Source organism: Rhyacophila brunnea, unplaced genomic scaffold (genome assembly GCF_057557595.1).
Source record: "Rhyacophila brunnea isolate RB1 unplaced genomic scaffold, BYU_Rbru_1.0 scaffold_14, whole genome shotgun sequence".
Taxonomy (NCBI): domain Eukaryota; kingdom Metazoa; phylum Arthropoda; class Insecta; order Trichoptera; family Rhyacophilidae; genus Rhyacophila; species Rhyacophila brunnea.
Window position 1 is genome coordinate 26,739,074 of NW_028232796.1, and position 16,615 is coordinate 26,755,688.

Consider the following 16,615-nt stretch of genomic DNA (forward strand, 5'->3'; position numbering starts at 1 on the left):
ATAACAGGTATTGACTAATGTATTGCATTGATTGATAAAATTTACGAAAGTCGACATGCAACGGATCACATTTTTTGAGTGTGTCAAATGGAGACATGAAACTGGATCATACCCACGAACTGGAATCAACGGATTGATTGAAATGACGGATTTATTAAACAACCAAAAGGTCATACAATCACGACATAAAAAAGTACACGATGTTTCTTTATAAATCATAAAATGACTAATGTTCCAATCAAACACGTGTCACGCGACTCATAACTGATATGGACTACCTAGGTACCCACCAAAATCAAAACACAAAGGTAAAACGGTAGAGCATTGATCTTTCTTCTGCCTCGTGAGGTTATTAATCCAGGGCTCTGGGCGAAGAGAGACCGCGATGAGAAAAATAATAATATTATGGGCATCAATTTAACTTAATGTGATTTTAACTGCGAACCGGTTCTTATTATCGTAATGTCAATCTGAAACTAGTTTCTTCGCAATGCGAGCCGGCGAATTCGGAGACAGGTAAACAAGAATACCTACTAATATTGTATATACCTATAATGCATTTTGATTTATGTATGAGAATTTTTGATGTTTATTTCTATATATAGCTTAATTACAGTAAGACAAAGGTAGACTGCCAATGTGCTGGGCCGGATTCACCGTAGATAAAAACGGTTATTACCCCACGATGGCCACGCGGTTTAAGCGTCGGCCTGTAGCGTCGTGGGATCCCGTTCAAATCCTGGGTCGGGTACACATATTGTTTTTCAATTTGTGTATGAGTCAGAGTATGGACCTAATAGGTTGAGCAAGTGGCTGACATCCAGTTCTCGTAAAACTAAAATCTGTTAATACAAACCTCCACTCTGTGGAGGCCTATAATATGATCTTATTAGGATCGGACATGGTCGAAAAAAAAGGTAGGTAAAGTGACCATCGATACCATCAAAAATCTTACATTGAAAATTAGATTTTAATAATACATAGGTATATAATTAAAATGCAATGTTTATTCATCTACCGCATTGACGTCATTGCAATAATCGACAAACTATTCTGCTAGGTACTGTTAAAAGAGCCTACTGCGCGACGATAAGAGGTAACTATGCTTCAGAGTAGAAACGATAAGAGGTAAATATTCTTCAGAGTAGAAGAGATAAGAGGTAACTATGCGTGGGGATTCACGTTTTATTTTTCTTTCACGCCTGCTGCATGATGCCACATGCCTAAGCACACATTTTATTATAATATTTGATACCATTATATCACTATAACGTCAAGAATGCTCCTTTTGTTTCATTGCGTTGTAAATATCTAGCTGATTTTCAGCACATTTAAAGCTGTTGAAGGCATCAAAAAACGCTGATAAAAACGCCATACGCTAGATGCATTTTTTGCATGCTAAGATGCCTATCGAAAAGTGCTAGTTCTGGCAAGTAAAACGTTAAAAAGTTGGCAACTTTTTTGACTTTATGGCGAGCGCTAATGAGGAAATGCAAGTTAATTTGTTTATGTTACCGACGAAGAGAGATTACCAACGTAAAGAATAAAGATACACTTACAGCATAATATAGCGCATTTATGTATTGCATTGTAAAGATTCGCGGCAGAGCAATAATGAATCGGGCGGCCGCCTACGGCGAAACTATTTTGTTGCAATGAAACACGACACTAAGAAAGAAAATCCGTTTTGAATGATGAAAAATTAATGCATAATACGCCCGTGCGATGATACAACTTAGCATAGACATTTACATTTTATTGTAATGTGGTCGACTGATACAATAGTTAATAGTTTGTAAGAATTTGTAGTCGTATCAAAACTCAGAAGAAATTTAACAAAATTATGTACCTCAGTCAAAATGCGGCACATGGGTATTGACGAAAGTAAAATGATTGTGACTAAATCTAACCAATAACTTTTTGAGTAATATAATTTATAGTTGACCTACAAAATATAAATACATTTAAATACTACATTATCAATTAATATTAAACAGTAAACAAGTTATCAGTTATCATTGTTATCATAATTACGCTACTGCGGTCGAGAATCGATTCGATTTAATGTGAGTTCATTACCTACCATTAAAGTTTCATAATTGGTACCCCGACATGGTATAAGTCACAACATACATTGTAAATACTAAAACAAAATATAGATAGAGTGTGAATCATCCAAAAATATACTTATAGGAATGTTCTGTACTAAAAATAGTACACTATTTATTCGAAGCTGTACGTCAAACAAAGAGAAAACCGCCGAAGATAATCTAAATATTCTAAATACAATATAAGAATAAAATGATATATTTTCTTTACATTTAGTAAACAGCGTCATTCAAGAATTTAATAAAAATAAGTGACTACAATTTTCACTTCCTTTGATTTGATGACGAAGATGTGCGCTTTCATTCTTGAAAAAAAAAAGGAAATATGGCGAACTCGTGATAATGCGGTCAGTGAGACATGATGATCGTCAGCCGTGCTTGAAATATAAAAAAAATTAAGTTGCATTATTGTGTCCCCATAAAAAGTTGAGCATGTACCAGGCGCGCATAAAACGGGAAGAGGTATAGAACGGGGGCGCCGTTCGTTGCCCCCCGACTGACTGCTGCCTGCCCAAGAGCGGTTTTGATCGAGGGGGGAGGGTGCAAGGGACAGGTGGTGCCCTGTCCTAGGCGATTTATCTCTTCCCTCACATGCTTGCCTGTTACATCAGCTCATATGAATACAATTACGAGGCAGCCATTTTATCTTGCATTGTTCAACTTGGACGTGTGTTGCATGTTTGGATATTTCAATTGGATTTAGAATCAGGTTTTAATTGAAAGATTGTTTGATTTATTTGACAATTTCACGTTTTGTTTACTTTATTTTTTAATTGTATTATAGCAGTTCAGTAAAAAAAATATAATGACGTCGAAACAGGAAAAATTGCAGATTCAACCCACACTATAATCCAAATATGACCAATCCAAAATATCTGGAATATAGGTGATGTGGTGAATTATGCCAGTTTTTGAGCACCATAGAGAATAATGGCGTTATTAAATAGCTTTCACTTGAATGTACCAGGCGATAATGAATAATGAAGAGTAAATAATTTTCTTATCGAGTATTCTGTCATTCAAACGACAGACACGAATGACCTGACCTTATGACCTCTCAGTTTTAGTTTTACCGTTGCGCAGAAATAAATGTCGGTCTTGCACTTAATTTAGAAATTAATTTTAGTTGAAAAAAAGAGAGATTATTTATGATTATGTACCCACTATAGTTAATTAGATCGTGATATTCTGCATGCTCTTCTCTGTTAAATTACCTAACGATCTAGTTGACGAAAAATGATAAGGCATGCACAAGCAATTACTATCTGTTAAAAACTGATTTGAATCTCGTGATTTTTCAAAATAACTATTCCTACTTTCAACATACTAATTTTAGGTAGGTGCCTACTCCATAAACACATGCTAATATGTAAATAAAACAAAACTGGTTTTAAAAAAATCTATAAATAGGTACTTTTCACGTCACTCAATAGACTAGCTATAGATACTATCACAAATCGTCAGGTGTTCGAATTTAGAACTAACCTCATCACAGTATAAAAAGTATTAAATTAGGTATATGTCAAATGTTAACATGTCGTCGCTATAGGATTGGTTTCCCGAATATCCGTTTTTGTCATAATCGACCTCTTAATGTAGAATGTTTTTTTGAATCTAATTGGATGAGAACCATCCTTTTCTTTAAATTACTTTGCAATGGTAATGAATACATCATTCATATGCTATAAAATAACAATTTAAATATCTCCATGTATTTAAATATAGGATTATGAAATTTGTTTTTCGTCTCCTGAACATTTGGTCTATTCGGGAAACCAATCCTACAGCGACGATGTGTCGCCCTCACTTAGCGGACAACTTATACTGGTGGTTCCTACTTCCTATATATTTTTACACAGTATTGTTCATAGTATGAATGACGGTAGTCGAATATTGAACAATAATAATAATTATAGTTTGAAGTATTTAGTAGCATTAAAACCATCATCAACATCTCAGTAACCGAGTTTCGACACCTTGCTTCGCCATATTTTCTTGGTCTACACCTTTTTACTGGCACATATTATTTCCGCATAATCTATCTATTCATCCAGCAGCATTTAGGAAGGCCATTCATCAATTTTATCTAGTTCTGGGCGTCTGGGGTACGACTGGTTGACCCAGTACCAGTGATTATGCATTCAGCGAAACGACAAGACACACCAATGTCACTTCAGCAGTTTGGAGATTAGGAAGGTATAAATATTTAGCAAATTAGTATAGAAACAACTCAAAGGATAATGGATACACCACCCGCATAATGCGTCTATATAATAATTATACTGACCAGAAAAACACGACCGCTGTTTTAAACATCTCTGCATTCTCTCTTTACCAATCTTGTTTTTCTGAACTGTATCGGCCGTGCTTTGCGGCTGGTGTGTCACCACATGACCACACAATATAGATATGGAATACATACAAATAGAAAGTATTTAAATTTACAGAACTTGTTTTTATGAATACGTGACTGTGATGAACTTAAGGATAAGAGTGAATAGAGCTATGGGGACGCCTTCATCCAGCAATGGATCGACCCTGGGTAATGATATGTATAATCTACAAAGTTTCGCAACGTGACGTGGAAAGGTGCATGGTGGGCACAACGGGAAATATTATAAGGTAAACCGCGAAACCATGAGTACGCGATATCATAGAGGTCGTCAAGCTGATGAAATGTCACTCGGCGAGAGGACAATCGTAGGGCAATGCAGCGAACAACTTGGGGAGGTTTTCACCCAGACCTCCGCCGACCTGATGCTGATAAATGTGACGCTAAAAAACAAACGTAGCCATCTCCATCACAAGTGAAACTGAGTAAATCAACTTTTTTGTTTTTGTGGTTAATTTGAACCCGTAAGTTAATAATTTCCTAATTTATGATTATATTTTATTTAAAAGATACGATTTAAACAATGCTCAATAATCGCGAATCTTTAACAAACAAGATATTTACGATTTTATGTTGGAGATGGCTATGTTTGTTTTGTATCATCTGGATTTGACCAGGAGATGGACAGTTTTGTTTTGTATTCTAACCAACAGGGTTGTGTTAAAATGGGTGCCGGACGAAATCCCGAATGCTGAAATCCCGAAAGCCAAAATCCCGAATGGCCGGAATCCCGAAGGCCGAAATCCCGAAAAATAAAAAAATATAAACAGTATTAATTTTCAACCAGCGGTTCCCCAATAGGCGGCGCTTTTTCTTGGGTGTGTAATTTAACAAGATAATTAAAATAGTTATATAAAAACTGTTATTAATTATGGAATGAAGCAACAAAATAATTTTCAACCAGCGGCACCCCAAAAGGCGGCGCTTTTTCTCGATTGTATAATTTATCTAGATAATTAAAATAGTAGTATTAAAACTATTATTAATTATGGAATGAAGCAAAAAAATAATTTTCAACCAGCGGTACCCCAATAGGCGGCGCTTTTTCTTGAATGTGTAATTTAACAAGATAATTAAAATAGTTATATTAAAATCTATTCATAATTATGGAATCAAGCAACAAAATAATTTTCAACCAGCGGCACCCCAAAAGGCGGCGCTTTTTCTCGATTGTATAATTTATCTTGATAATTAAAATAGTAGTATTAAAAACTATTATTAATTATGGAATGAAGCAAAAAAATAATTTTCGGTACCCCAATAGGCGGCGCTTTTTCTTGAATGTGTAATTTAACAAGATAATTAAAATAGTTATAAAAAAACTATTCATGATTATGGAATCAAGCAACAAAATAATTTTCAACCAGCGGCACCCCAAAAGGGGACGCTTTTTCTCGATTGTATAATTTAACAAAATAATCAAAATAGTTATATAAAAACTATTATTAATTATGAAATAATGCAAAAAAATAATTTTCAACCAGCGATACCCCAATAGGCGGTTCTTTTTCTAGAGCGTGTAATTAAACAAGATAATTATTTTCTTACTTCATTCCATAATTAATAATTGTTCTTATATAACTATTTTAATTATCTTGTTTAATTATACAATCGAGGAAAAGCGCCGCCTATTGGGGTGCAGCTGGTTGAAAATTATTTTGTTGCTTCATTTCATAATTAATAACAGTTTTTATATAAGTATTTTAATTATCTTGTTAAATTACTTACTCAAGAAAAAGCGCCGCCTATTGGGGTACCGCTGGTTGAAAATTATTTTCTTGCTTCATTTCATAATTAATAATAGTTTTTAATACTACTATTTTAATTATCTAGTTAAAATATACAATCGAGAAAAAGCGCCGCCTTTTGGGGTGCCGCTGGTTGAAAATTATTTTGTTACTTTATTCCATAATTAATAATAGTTTTAAATACTACTATTTTAATTATCTAGTTAAAATATACAATCGAGAAAAAGCGCCGCCTTTTGGGATGCCGCTGGTTGAAAATTATTTTGTTGCATCATTCCATAATTAATAATAGTTTTTATATAACTATTCTAATTATCTTGTTAAATTACACACTCTAAAAAACGCGCCGCCTATTGGGGTGCCGCTGGTTGAAAATTATTTTCTTGCTTCATTTTATAATTAATAATAGTTTTTATATAACTATTTTAATTATCTTGTTAAATTATACAATCGAGGAAAAGCGCCGCCTATTGGGGTGCCGCTGGTTGAAAATTATTACTGTTTATATTTTTTTTATTTTTCGGGATTTCGGCCTTCGGGATTTCGTCCGGCACCCGAAAAAAACAACAATATAAATGTATAACTTATTTCATATTTTTTACAACTACCACTTAATAATTTGAAAATTATAATTGGGTTTATGAATTTATTTTGAGTTTTATGATATTAGAATTAAATAGGTAACTAAGCAAACATAACAATATTTTTGAATAAAAATATATAAAAAAATATAGATGACTGAACCAGTTTACACGATATTATGCAGCTTTAAAACTGAACTTAAAATATGAACAGCCAAGGCACAGCCCTGAGGTTCTAAGATGCTAACTGTCGTAAAACGTTTGAAAATCAAAATTTACTTACCGTTTTTCAGTCTTCTTTGAACGTTTAATGGTATAATTTGATCTGGTAAACTTTCGTGCATTCTCTGGAGACACTATTTCAAACTTTATTTGGATTATTTTCCATTCTTTGACAATTATTTCGCTTAAAAACTTGAAGAGCACATCTTAATACAGAGAAAACTTTTTGCTGATGGGAACCATATTGATAAAATGCCACGACATGATTGGCCATTCTGAAAAAGTGCTACGTCGTGATTGGCTAAGACGAATGTGACCACGTTTGATATAAAAAGTCAATGGAGATGACTAAGTTTGAAAAAAATCACAACTTTTATTTTGATTTTTTAAGCAGAAAATAAGGAGATAGACATGTCTGAAGTGAATATTATTATATAAAACAACACAAGCAGTCATACCAACCAAAAATCTCAAAAAAGTCAGTGACTGGAGATGGCCAAGTTTGTTTTTTAACGTCACAAATGTACTTATATGATTAATTAAATTTACAAACCATGAAAGAATAAAAACATATTAATATAACTGTAAAAAATCAATTAATATTTAAACACTTTTTCCTCAGTCTCAAATACAATAAAAATAATATGTATGCAAAAACACTTAAAATACCGGACGTGCAAAAAAGAATGGTCATAAATAAATTCATAAAGTATTCAGTCCTGCACTAAACCTGCGGCCACCATTTCCTGTCGATACAACAATTATTTTACATTTCAGTCATCTGAAAACCAAAGATCGAATTCAAGAATAGCGGATGAATAGTCGATTCTGTTGAACTTCTGGACGGTGGGCGTTTTGGCAGGATGTTAGCGATTATGGATTCATTGTTATTTTATACAATATTAAGCATATCATCATATCAAATATTTATACTTAATCGATTTTAAATAAATAATAAGTAAGTAATAAATTCTATTGATCAATTCGTTTTTTTTAATTGTTGTGATTAATATCGTGCAGTAGGATTCGGCCATCATCAGTATCTAGGATTGCTATACATCCGAATACACTGCGCCGGTTATAATTAGAAATAAATCGTTCGAGAAAAACGTCTGGAAAGCCCATAAGAGTATAGGCACAGTACAAATCAATAAATAGAATTCCGATAGTCTACACCCCAATACACTATATTTTGAATGTGTGAGTATCCTACGAAAATGAACCACACATTACAGACGTGCAATAGTGTGTTGCAACCTTCAAATACACCATTATTGAATGAGCGTCAGTGCATACACCCAGAGCAGTTGTCAGAATGAAGTATAAGCTTAGAAAGCCGTATTCTTGACACGTGTTTAAGTTGTAAGTTTATCCCATTTTCTTTGGAACTCAAGATCGGTTGCCTGTTACTCCACACCCGTTAGGTATTTCAGTTTCCATTAATTCTGTATTCCCTGGGTAAGCCTATATATAGGTTGTAAGTAACCTGTGCGTGTATTTATATATATACCTATTATTCAATATAAGTACTTACACTTTCCACATCTTCCCATTTATTTCTTTCATTCTCAAATATTCTGTCTTATGCACTGAAAGTGGATGTCTAGTGAATTGTAGATACCTACTAAGTTAATAAAGAAACTATATTATTTATACAGGTACATATTGTATTTAATACATATTATACAGACTATTATAAATGTGTACAAATTACCGCTCGGCGAAAAGCTGGGCGAAAAACGTGTCATTCGGTATCAATGGTATTCTGACAACTGTCATATGAATAAATGTTCACGGTTATAATGTAAACGTACAATTTACACGTAGGTACCGCTGAGATTGTGACACTTTCGTAAAGAAGTTGGTAGGTATGCCACGTGCTTTCTTTAAAATCGTTTTCACATTTCGTAATTTTGGGCATTCACGTATGGTTGTCCGCATACAATCATCAGAAATGCTTGTTGGTGCGAAAAGTCTGACGGATTGTCTGCACTCGAATAATGAGTGCTGGGAATTACTTTATGTTGATTCCGCAGTCCAATATGTTGATTCCGCAGTCCAATGCCCTGCATAATTAATTATACAAATGGGGTAGCTAAATAAATTTTTAATACTCCGGGACAGGATTTCCAAATTTGGACGTAATATGGCAAGCATTTCGAAATTCTATCTATACCTATGGTAATATCGATTTCCTATGATTGTTGTCAATGTTATGAACAGTCAATAAAATACACTTTTTATCAACACGCATAGATCTACCATACACATAAAATTAAAAATATCCGCGAGTGTGTAGTTTATCTATAGGTCCGCCGTAATCCAACTGCATAATAATATAAAGTTTTATGAGACGCTATTTCTCATACGGAGAAAATATTAGGCTTGCAAATTTATTATTGTAATCGACAGCTGTTTACAAAAGTTCAAAACAGTCTAAAACTAAACCAATCCTTTGTGGGGTCGTGAAAGAGGCATACATTGATATCCCCTATTCGTTCTAGCACCTTTGACGGAACTGTGAGCCAGGTGTCAGTAAGCTTTTTAATATGGAAATTAAAATAACGCGGTTGACAATAAAAATGATGAAACTTTTTCCAGGTGAAACCTTTTGCAAAAAAGGGATATAGATACCCTTTCATTTTAGAGTTTGTACGAAAATTAGAAGTCCCCCTTTGCATATTTTTATATGTTTAGTCTCCATCGATATACAAGAAGGTTTTCTGAAATTTCTTTGATTGACACTAATCCCTTAATTGAATAATAATTAGTCTTTATAATAATAAGAAGAATATATACAATAGACTGTCAAAAAGTTTATTAATCAAGCACAAAGAGACTATGAAATTCCTGATCTTATGGATATAATAATATGACATTATTATAATTAAGTACTTTGAAAAATGTACGTACAACAAGAGGGGTTACTACAATACGTTGGGTAGGAAATAAGGGTGGGAGAAGCACCGAGCGATACAATAGGCGTGATCTAATCTGTTGGCGATAATGACGATAGACAATAAACATATTAGTCCCGCCTACTTTTTGTTAATTGTTCAGCGGGTTCACTGTAACATATACCGAAAGAAAGATTGATAGATATCGAAATTTATGACGAAGATTCTTGCCATTTTCACATTGGTTGGCTTACACAGGATATTCCCTTATATATAAATATCAATGTTAGCAGGAAGCACTCTTAACGAGTTCACTTTACAACCACATTTAACTATATTCATAATATAATAAATAATGCAATTTGTTTGAGTTTACTCAGATGTCTACGGGTATGGTCGTCTACGATGGATTTTTTACTCTCAGATGTTGTGTCTAGTCACCATCCAATCCAATAGAATGTAAGAATGTAATTTTGAACATGCGCACATGCAATTTTATTAGCATGTAGGAATTAACCAGGACGAATGTAATTGTTGTTACTCGTGGTTGCTATTGTCGACTGCACATGCGGAAAGTCTTGCCTTGACTAACCATATCTTGATTTCTGTCAAAAGTATCGAACTTCACGCAAATGTGGTAAGGTTATGTATAATAGTAAGTCATTTGAAAATATACAGAAAGAAAAATTAACAACAAACCTATTATCGAAATTTTTCAGATTCACGATAAATGCCATCTAATAATAATATGTTTTAATGTTATTATTGCACTCGGCAACCAATGGTTGGATCGTCACTGTGTTTGCAATATTGATCGTGCGCAGAGGAGAGGCGTGCGGGTAGGTAGAGAGTTCAGTTCCTTCGCAGACCAATCCCGCAGTTCGAGCGACGCGCCGCGGCAAGGGGGCCGGAGGGGCCGCGGCAAGGGGGCCGGAGGGGCCGCGGCCGGCGGGGAGAACTGCGGCGGATCCGGTCGCCAGTCCGAGACCGTGTGTTGCGCTTACTTCACGCACCTCGATTCCGTCACTTTACCCCAAATACAGCATCAAAAATGCAAAAAGTCGAGTGGACGAAAGAAGTTCTGTCGAGATTCATCGAAATCTACCGCGAAAAACGCTGCCTGTGGGACACGGAAGACCCGAACTACCTGAATAAATACTTCAAAAGGCACGCCTACGGTGAATTAGTGTCTTTTTTGAAGGGATATTTCCCGAACGCTGATGAATTCTTGGCCAAAGCGAAGATACAAAATATTAGAAGCGCTTTCAGAAAGGAAAACAGAAAAATAGCAGCTTCTAAAAAATCTGGCGTCGGACCTTTCTACAGCCCGTCGTTGTGGTGAGTTAGTGTTGTTCATTCATTCATTGTATGCACAAAGTTTGTTTTTGTACAGATCGGCCATGTTAACTTATTCGTCAGTTTGTGGGAAACATACCTACATGATAAGAAGATAACGTAAAATGAAATGGAAACAAACTATTTTTAATATCATATTTTATTATTATTTTTAAAAGTTTTCTGTTTTTCTCTGACAGTGAGATAAAGAACAATAGATTCACTAATGTGGAACCGAAAATTAATTACGAGATGTCTCTTTACCGATGATTAACAATTAATTAAAAAAAATAATTAATTTCAAGCTCTATTTTCATGGACGACTTTAAAAAAAAATAATTAAGAGTTTATGGCAGTAAAAATAGTCATTGAACTGTAACGACAATTTTTTTGCATACTAATTAATAATCAGCCACAGAGAAATATTTTTTAGTTAAAACTTAATTTCTTTACTGGCGTTTTGAAGGTAAAGGAAAAATACACCTGGTTTTAATAACGAGTCAGATCAAACATATTTCTGTCTCTCTTGCGGGGTGTAACTAAGCGCATTTTATTGTGACTGTTTTATAGATTATTGACAATACCTCAACAAGTTCTTGTACAAATATTTGAAACAATGAAAATTTGTAAATAAAAGGTAATATTTCCGCAGACTTCCTCCACTTGCATCGTGCTTGTTTACACACGCGACTCATATTTGTCTCAGAGTTGTCTCAACTGGATTCTATTAATTGGATTGTTTGAAATCTTTTTGTCTGCAAACCAAACATACCATTTGGACACGGTGTCCTGGGTTGTCTTTGCCAAGGAGAATATAAATAGGTATGACACATGCCAATAATCATTTTGTTTTCTCTATTTTAACAGGTACTATGATCTGCTACTCTTCACTATAGATCCTAACGCCCCAAAAATCGTCAGGAGAAATAGTTCGAGTGAAGACAATGACAGCGATGGTGATAGAGAACCACAATTACCAGAAGTAAGTTAAAAATACTCTCCTTATTTAGAACAGTGGCGAGGGGTGAAGGTAGGCTGATGAGATTCGACGTAAATGTGCACACTAAACATTATCGGTCATACTTATTTGTTTTCATTGAACTAAGAATACAATTTGGTTTAATTTGGGTTTAATTGAATTTTTAAAATTAACCAGTACCTTCTGCAAATTGTATTCTTAGTTCAATAAAAACAAATACGTTTGCCTGAAAAAGTTTAGTGAGCACTATTTATGTCGGATCTTAATAGCCTACCTCCGCCCACCACTGCTATATAGACTCTATACTCTATAGCCTATTCTCACACAGCATTCCCTATCATAGTCTGTCAACATTTGGTGTAAGTAAAGCATAAAATGCTATGTTGTAAGATGTAACAATTAATGTAACTTGTAAGTACTAAGCACACAATATTAATATAATCTACTATTTTTTATCGATTAGATTTGCATTGCAATTAGTTTTTTTGTGTGTTTGGAAGCAGTAATATATTATGAGATAATCCGCTAGTTTTTTCACGTTTATTTTTGTCGGAACCAGTATTAAATGTATTCATAATAATATGTGTTTTTAACTTCTGAAAAAAAAACACATCCGTTTTTTACAGCTAGAGATCACCAAATAGCACGAGAATTAGAGAAGACATAATTTATCTTTGCCTGTTCTCAGTGATTACAATAATTATGTACAGTCATTTGAATCCATTTTTTGTAGTAATTATACATACACTCCTACATAATATATTTATTGTATACGTCATCCGTGCATTTCGTTAAGGCCATGCATTAGTTGAGGCACGGTCTAAAAAGATCGTCGCTAGGCGATGCGCGGATTGCGGGTGGCGGGTGAAAATGACGCCTGTCAAACGAAATATTAATTGTCATATAAATCCATCATACGTCCATTTTATGTTCTGTTTATTGTTCTATTAGTAACAATAATAATATATTCATTGACATGTTTTCTTTTTAAAGTAAATGGGTAACGTTTTTAGTCATCTTTACACGATTTTAGAATTAATTGACCCGTCGCCATCACGCAGCAAAGTGACGTGTTCCTGGGTCAACATTCTCTCAGTGAATGGCAGCGAGTCCAAAATTTCGTCGCGCGTACAGTTGAAAATTATTTGGCGTTTCACTGATGCGTCACCTTAACAGAAAAACTTTAACATCAACGTCTTCGACTATTAAATGACATTGAAGCATTTATACCAACACGTCTGTCATTTTTATACCTTCAAAATCTTGACAGTTGTTCATTTAAATTTTAAATCTTCTATATTCTATAATATAATGAGGGTTCGGTCAGTGTATTTAGTTATATATATTCTATATCGGCATGTACAATAAATCATCCGTTATATAACAGTATCTACCAATGGCGAAGGGTGGAGGTAGGCTCTTAAGATCCGCTATAAATAGTGCACACTAAACTTTGTCAGTCAAACGGATTTGTTTTCATTGAACTAAGACTCTAATTAGTTTTTTTTATAGATGGTGTTGGATAGTTTTTAAAATTCAATTGAACTCTGCGAAAATCAAACCATAATAGATAATAGTCAAAAAATACTCGTCTACCTAGCCTACCCCCACCCTTCGCCACTGGTATCTACATAATAATAATATTTTCTTATTATTTATTGCCACATTTTCATTATGAAGTGAAAGTTTTGGTTTCGGTACCAGTCGACCATGTTCAAAGTGGTTGATGCATGTAGTAATTGATAAAACAGCAGCAGGTACTAATTGCTCGTAAAGAGTTTAGTAATTTACGGAATTGACTGTTCTTCATGTGTAATATTTATAATATATAGTTCGGCTCTGTCATATATTATACCATATAGATTATAGAATATAGGTTATCGAAGGATTTCCTCAACGCATTTGACATTAATCTATTTTTTACATCACATAAAAAAAATAATGTATATTCTCTCTACAGGTATTGGACCACCTAAACCGGACGGATTCGCCTCCGCCGGACAAGCAAAGAAAGCTGGACGTGGAAGATGACGTCTTCGAGTTCATGAAAGTCTTCAACAAAGCCCTGCATTCGCAGCCCAAGCCGACGGAGTTCGACGCGGTGGGAATAAATTTCGCATCCAAATTGAAAAGAATGACAAAGCCCCAACAGATCTTCGCCGAGGCACTTATGCAAAAAGTTCTTACAAAAGGATTACTAAACGGACTTAGTGAATACACGGACGTTATCGAAAAGAGAGCGTATATTCAATAATTATAGTGAGTGGAAAACCAAATAGTGCTAAGTGACATTTATAATGATAACGTGGACATAAAAACTATTTAATTAATACCAGGGCCAGATTAACTATTGGGGCTTAGGGCTAGCTTATTGACTAGTCTAGGACCTAGGTTGTTTAAAGGCCTGGGGAGACAGACATGATATAATATTTTGATTTATGTTTTGAAAACATGTTGAATGTGAATTCCTTACTACAATTTCGTTTCGTGGAAAGTACATACTATATTTTCGAAAATCGGAGTAGTAAAATTAAAAAAAAAATATTTTACGTTTAGATGTACATAAGAAAATAATCCTTACATTCGATTATGAAAAGAAAAATTACTATTGAGGCTAAATGAGGAAAATTGGTCTCTCAGAAATATAAAACGAGGTTTCGAATTAGACTTTTGATTTTTTTTAAGAATACATTCATGTGTCTATTGAATTTGTATTGTATCTTACCACAATCAATTATTTTTTAGACTATAAAACAAAACATAGTAAATCTGGGCTTCAACTTTAAACGTTTTCAAACTATTTTCAGCTTTTTTTAAATCACTATGTACTCAAGGGTGTCATCGATATGGTCACGGTACACATAGGTGATAGATATTCGTATTTTTTGAGATCCCCGAATTTAAGATCGTGTCTCGGACCCCAAGTTATTAAACCGGCCCTGTTTAATACCATATTTATATTAAACAATAACAGCTTGTGTTATTTTATTAGTGATATTACAACAAAATTATAAAAAAAAACGTATCGGTTTTTAAAAGACTGAACATTGGCATAGATTCCTTAGAATTGTATGTAACTATATAAGCACCTAATTGTTACAATAGATTGTGACGATTATTAATAGAGGTATGTTTTTTAAAATGCTTAAATGTAAGTTGACTGTTTTATTGCTAATAAATATTGTTATGATGAAAGATTATAAACTAGATGATGATATTATATTATCTTATACCAATATAACAAAGTTGTTTTATTATGAGTGTACCTATATAGTATATAATATTACCAACTGTGTTGACATTAGTTTTGATACACATTCATTACTGGTACGTACACAATGATAGATGAAATCTCTTACAAATGGCAGAACATACCCACACAGATTAAGTCAAAATGTGAAAGCCAGTCGCTATAGATAGATTAAACAAAGCTTCGACTCCCGTTTCGATTTATGACTTAATTCAGGGAATAAAACCCAAGGAATACAAACATCACCTGAATGTTGTCAAATATTACTAATAATATATGCGAGTTTCGTTTACGTGACAAACTATTATGATACACATGTAACTATTGAAAATAACCCTAATATTCTTTAACACGTGTATGAGTTTATCATATATTTCTCCACACTCGATAATTACACCTTTTTGCAGCCCCACCCAGAAGGCAGTCGCCACAGACCAAGGATTTAAAGCCCGTTTCGATTTAAGAGTTAATTCAGGACATAAAACGCAATAAACACAAACACCGCCTGAATGTTATCAAATATTTATTACCAATAATAACAAATGCGCGTTTTTTTATATGACAAATATTAATGAATACATATTATGATACACACGCAACTACTATTGAAAATAACATAATATTATTTAACACGTGTTCTGAGTTTATCCTATATTTCTCCACACTCGATAATTAAACCTTGTTACGACCTCACCCAAAAGGCACCACCCTACTTCCCATTAAATCTAAAAAAGAATAAATAATATCGTATCAGTTGAGAAACTACCAGGTTGACAGAAATATAAATCGGTAAACAGATTTGTGTGGTACAAACGACGGGGTTAAAATGATCAGAGCGCGCGCGCAAGTTGATTTGTATGAATTCAAATTCAAACAGTAACACCGTATCGCTTCCTCTGTGCGCCTGGTATGTTTTTTTTTGTTGCTCCGTGTTGCGACAATGGATTCTCGCCTGCAAGTATATTATTATTTTTTGTCCAGACCGGTTCTCTTTTTATGGACAGCAGATCCATTCTCTGGAAGAACCGGTTCGAGAAAAGCACAGACTGGATGAGTACACGCCTTAGTGTGTGGCCTCAGTGACGAGCGTTGTGCAGAGCGCA

At 34.1% G+C, this 16,615-nt stretch overlaps 2 protein-coding genes across 3 annotated transcripts in view; one reads left to right on the forward strand and one right to left on the reverse strand.

Annotated features, from left to right (window-relative positions):
• The window catches only part of Kdm3 (Lysine demethylase 3), a 590,511-nt gene that overhangs the window by 196,744 nt on the left and 377,152 nt on the right, over positions 1–16,615 (reverse strand). The window lies entirely within an intron of this gene.
• LOC147075810 (uncharacterized) lies at positions 10,927–15,502 on the forward strand. The gene is made up of 3 exons (XM_085942116.1): positions 10,927–11,286; positions 12,151–12,265; positions 14,223–15,502. Exons 1-3 carry the CDS (start codon positions 11,000–11,002, stop codon positions 14,514–14,516), a joined length of 696 nt encoding a protein of 231 aa, XP_085798242.1. The 5' UTR covers positions 10,927–10,999; the 3' UTR covers positions 14,517–15,502.

Coding starts and splice junctions, on each gene's coding strand:
- LOC147075810 (XM_085942116.1), top strand. CDS start 11,000: ATGCAAAAAGTCGAGTGGACGAAAGAAGTTCTGTCGAGATTCATCGAA. Junction 11,287..12,150: donor TTCTACAGCCCGTCGTTGTG/GTGAGTTAGTGT, acceptor CTATTTTAACAG/GTACTATGATCTGCTACTCT. Junction 12,266..14,222: donor GAGAACCACAATTACCAGAA/GTAAGTTAAAAA, acceptor TTCTCTCTACAG/GTATTGGACCACCTAAACCG.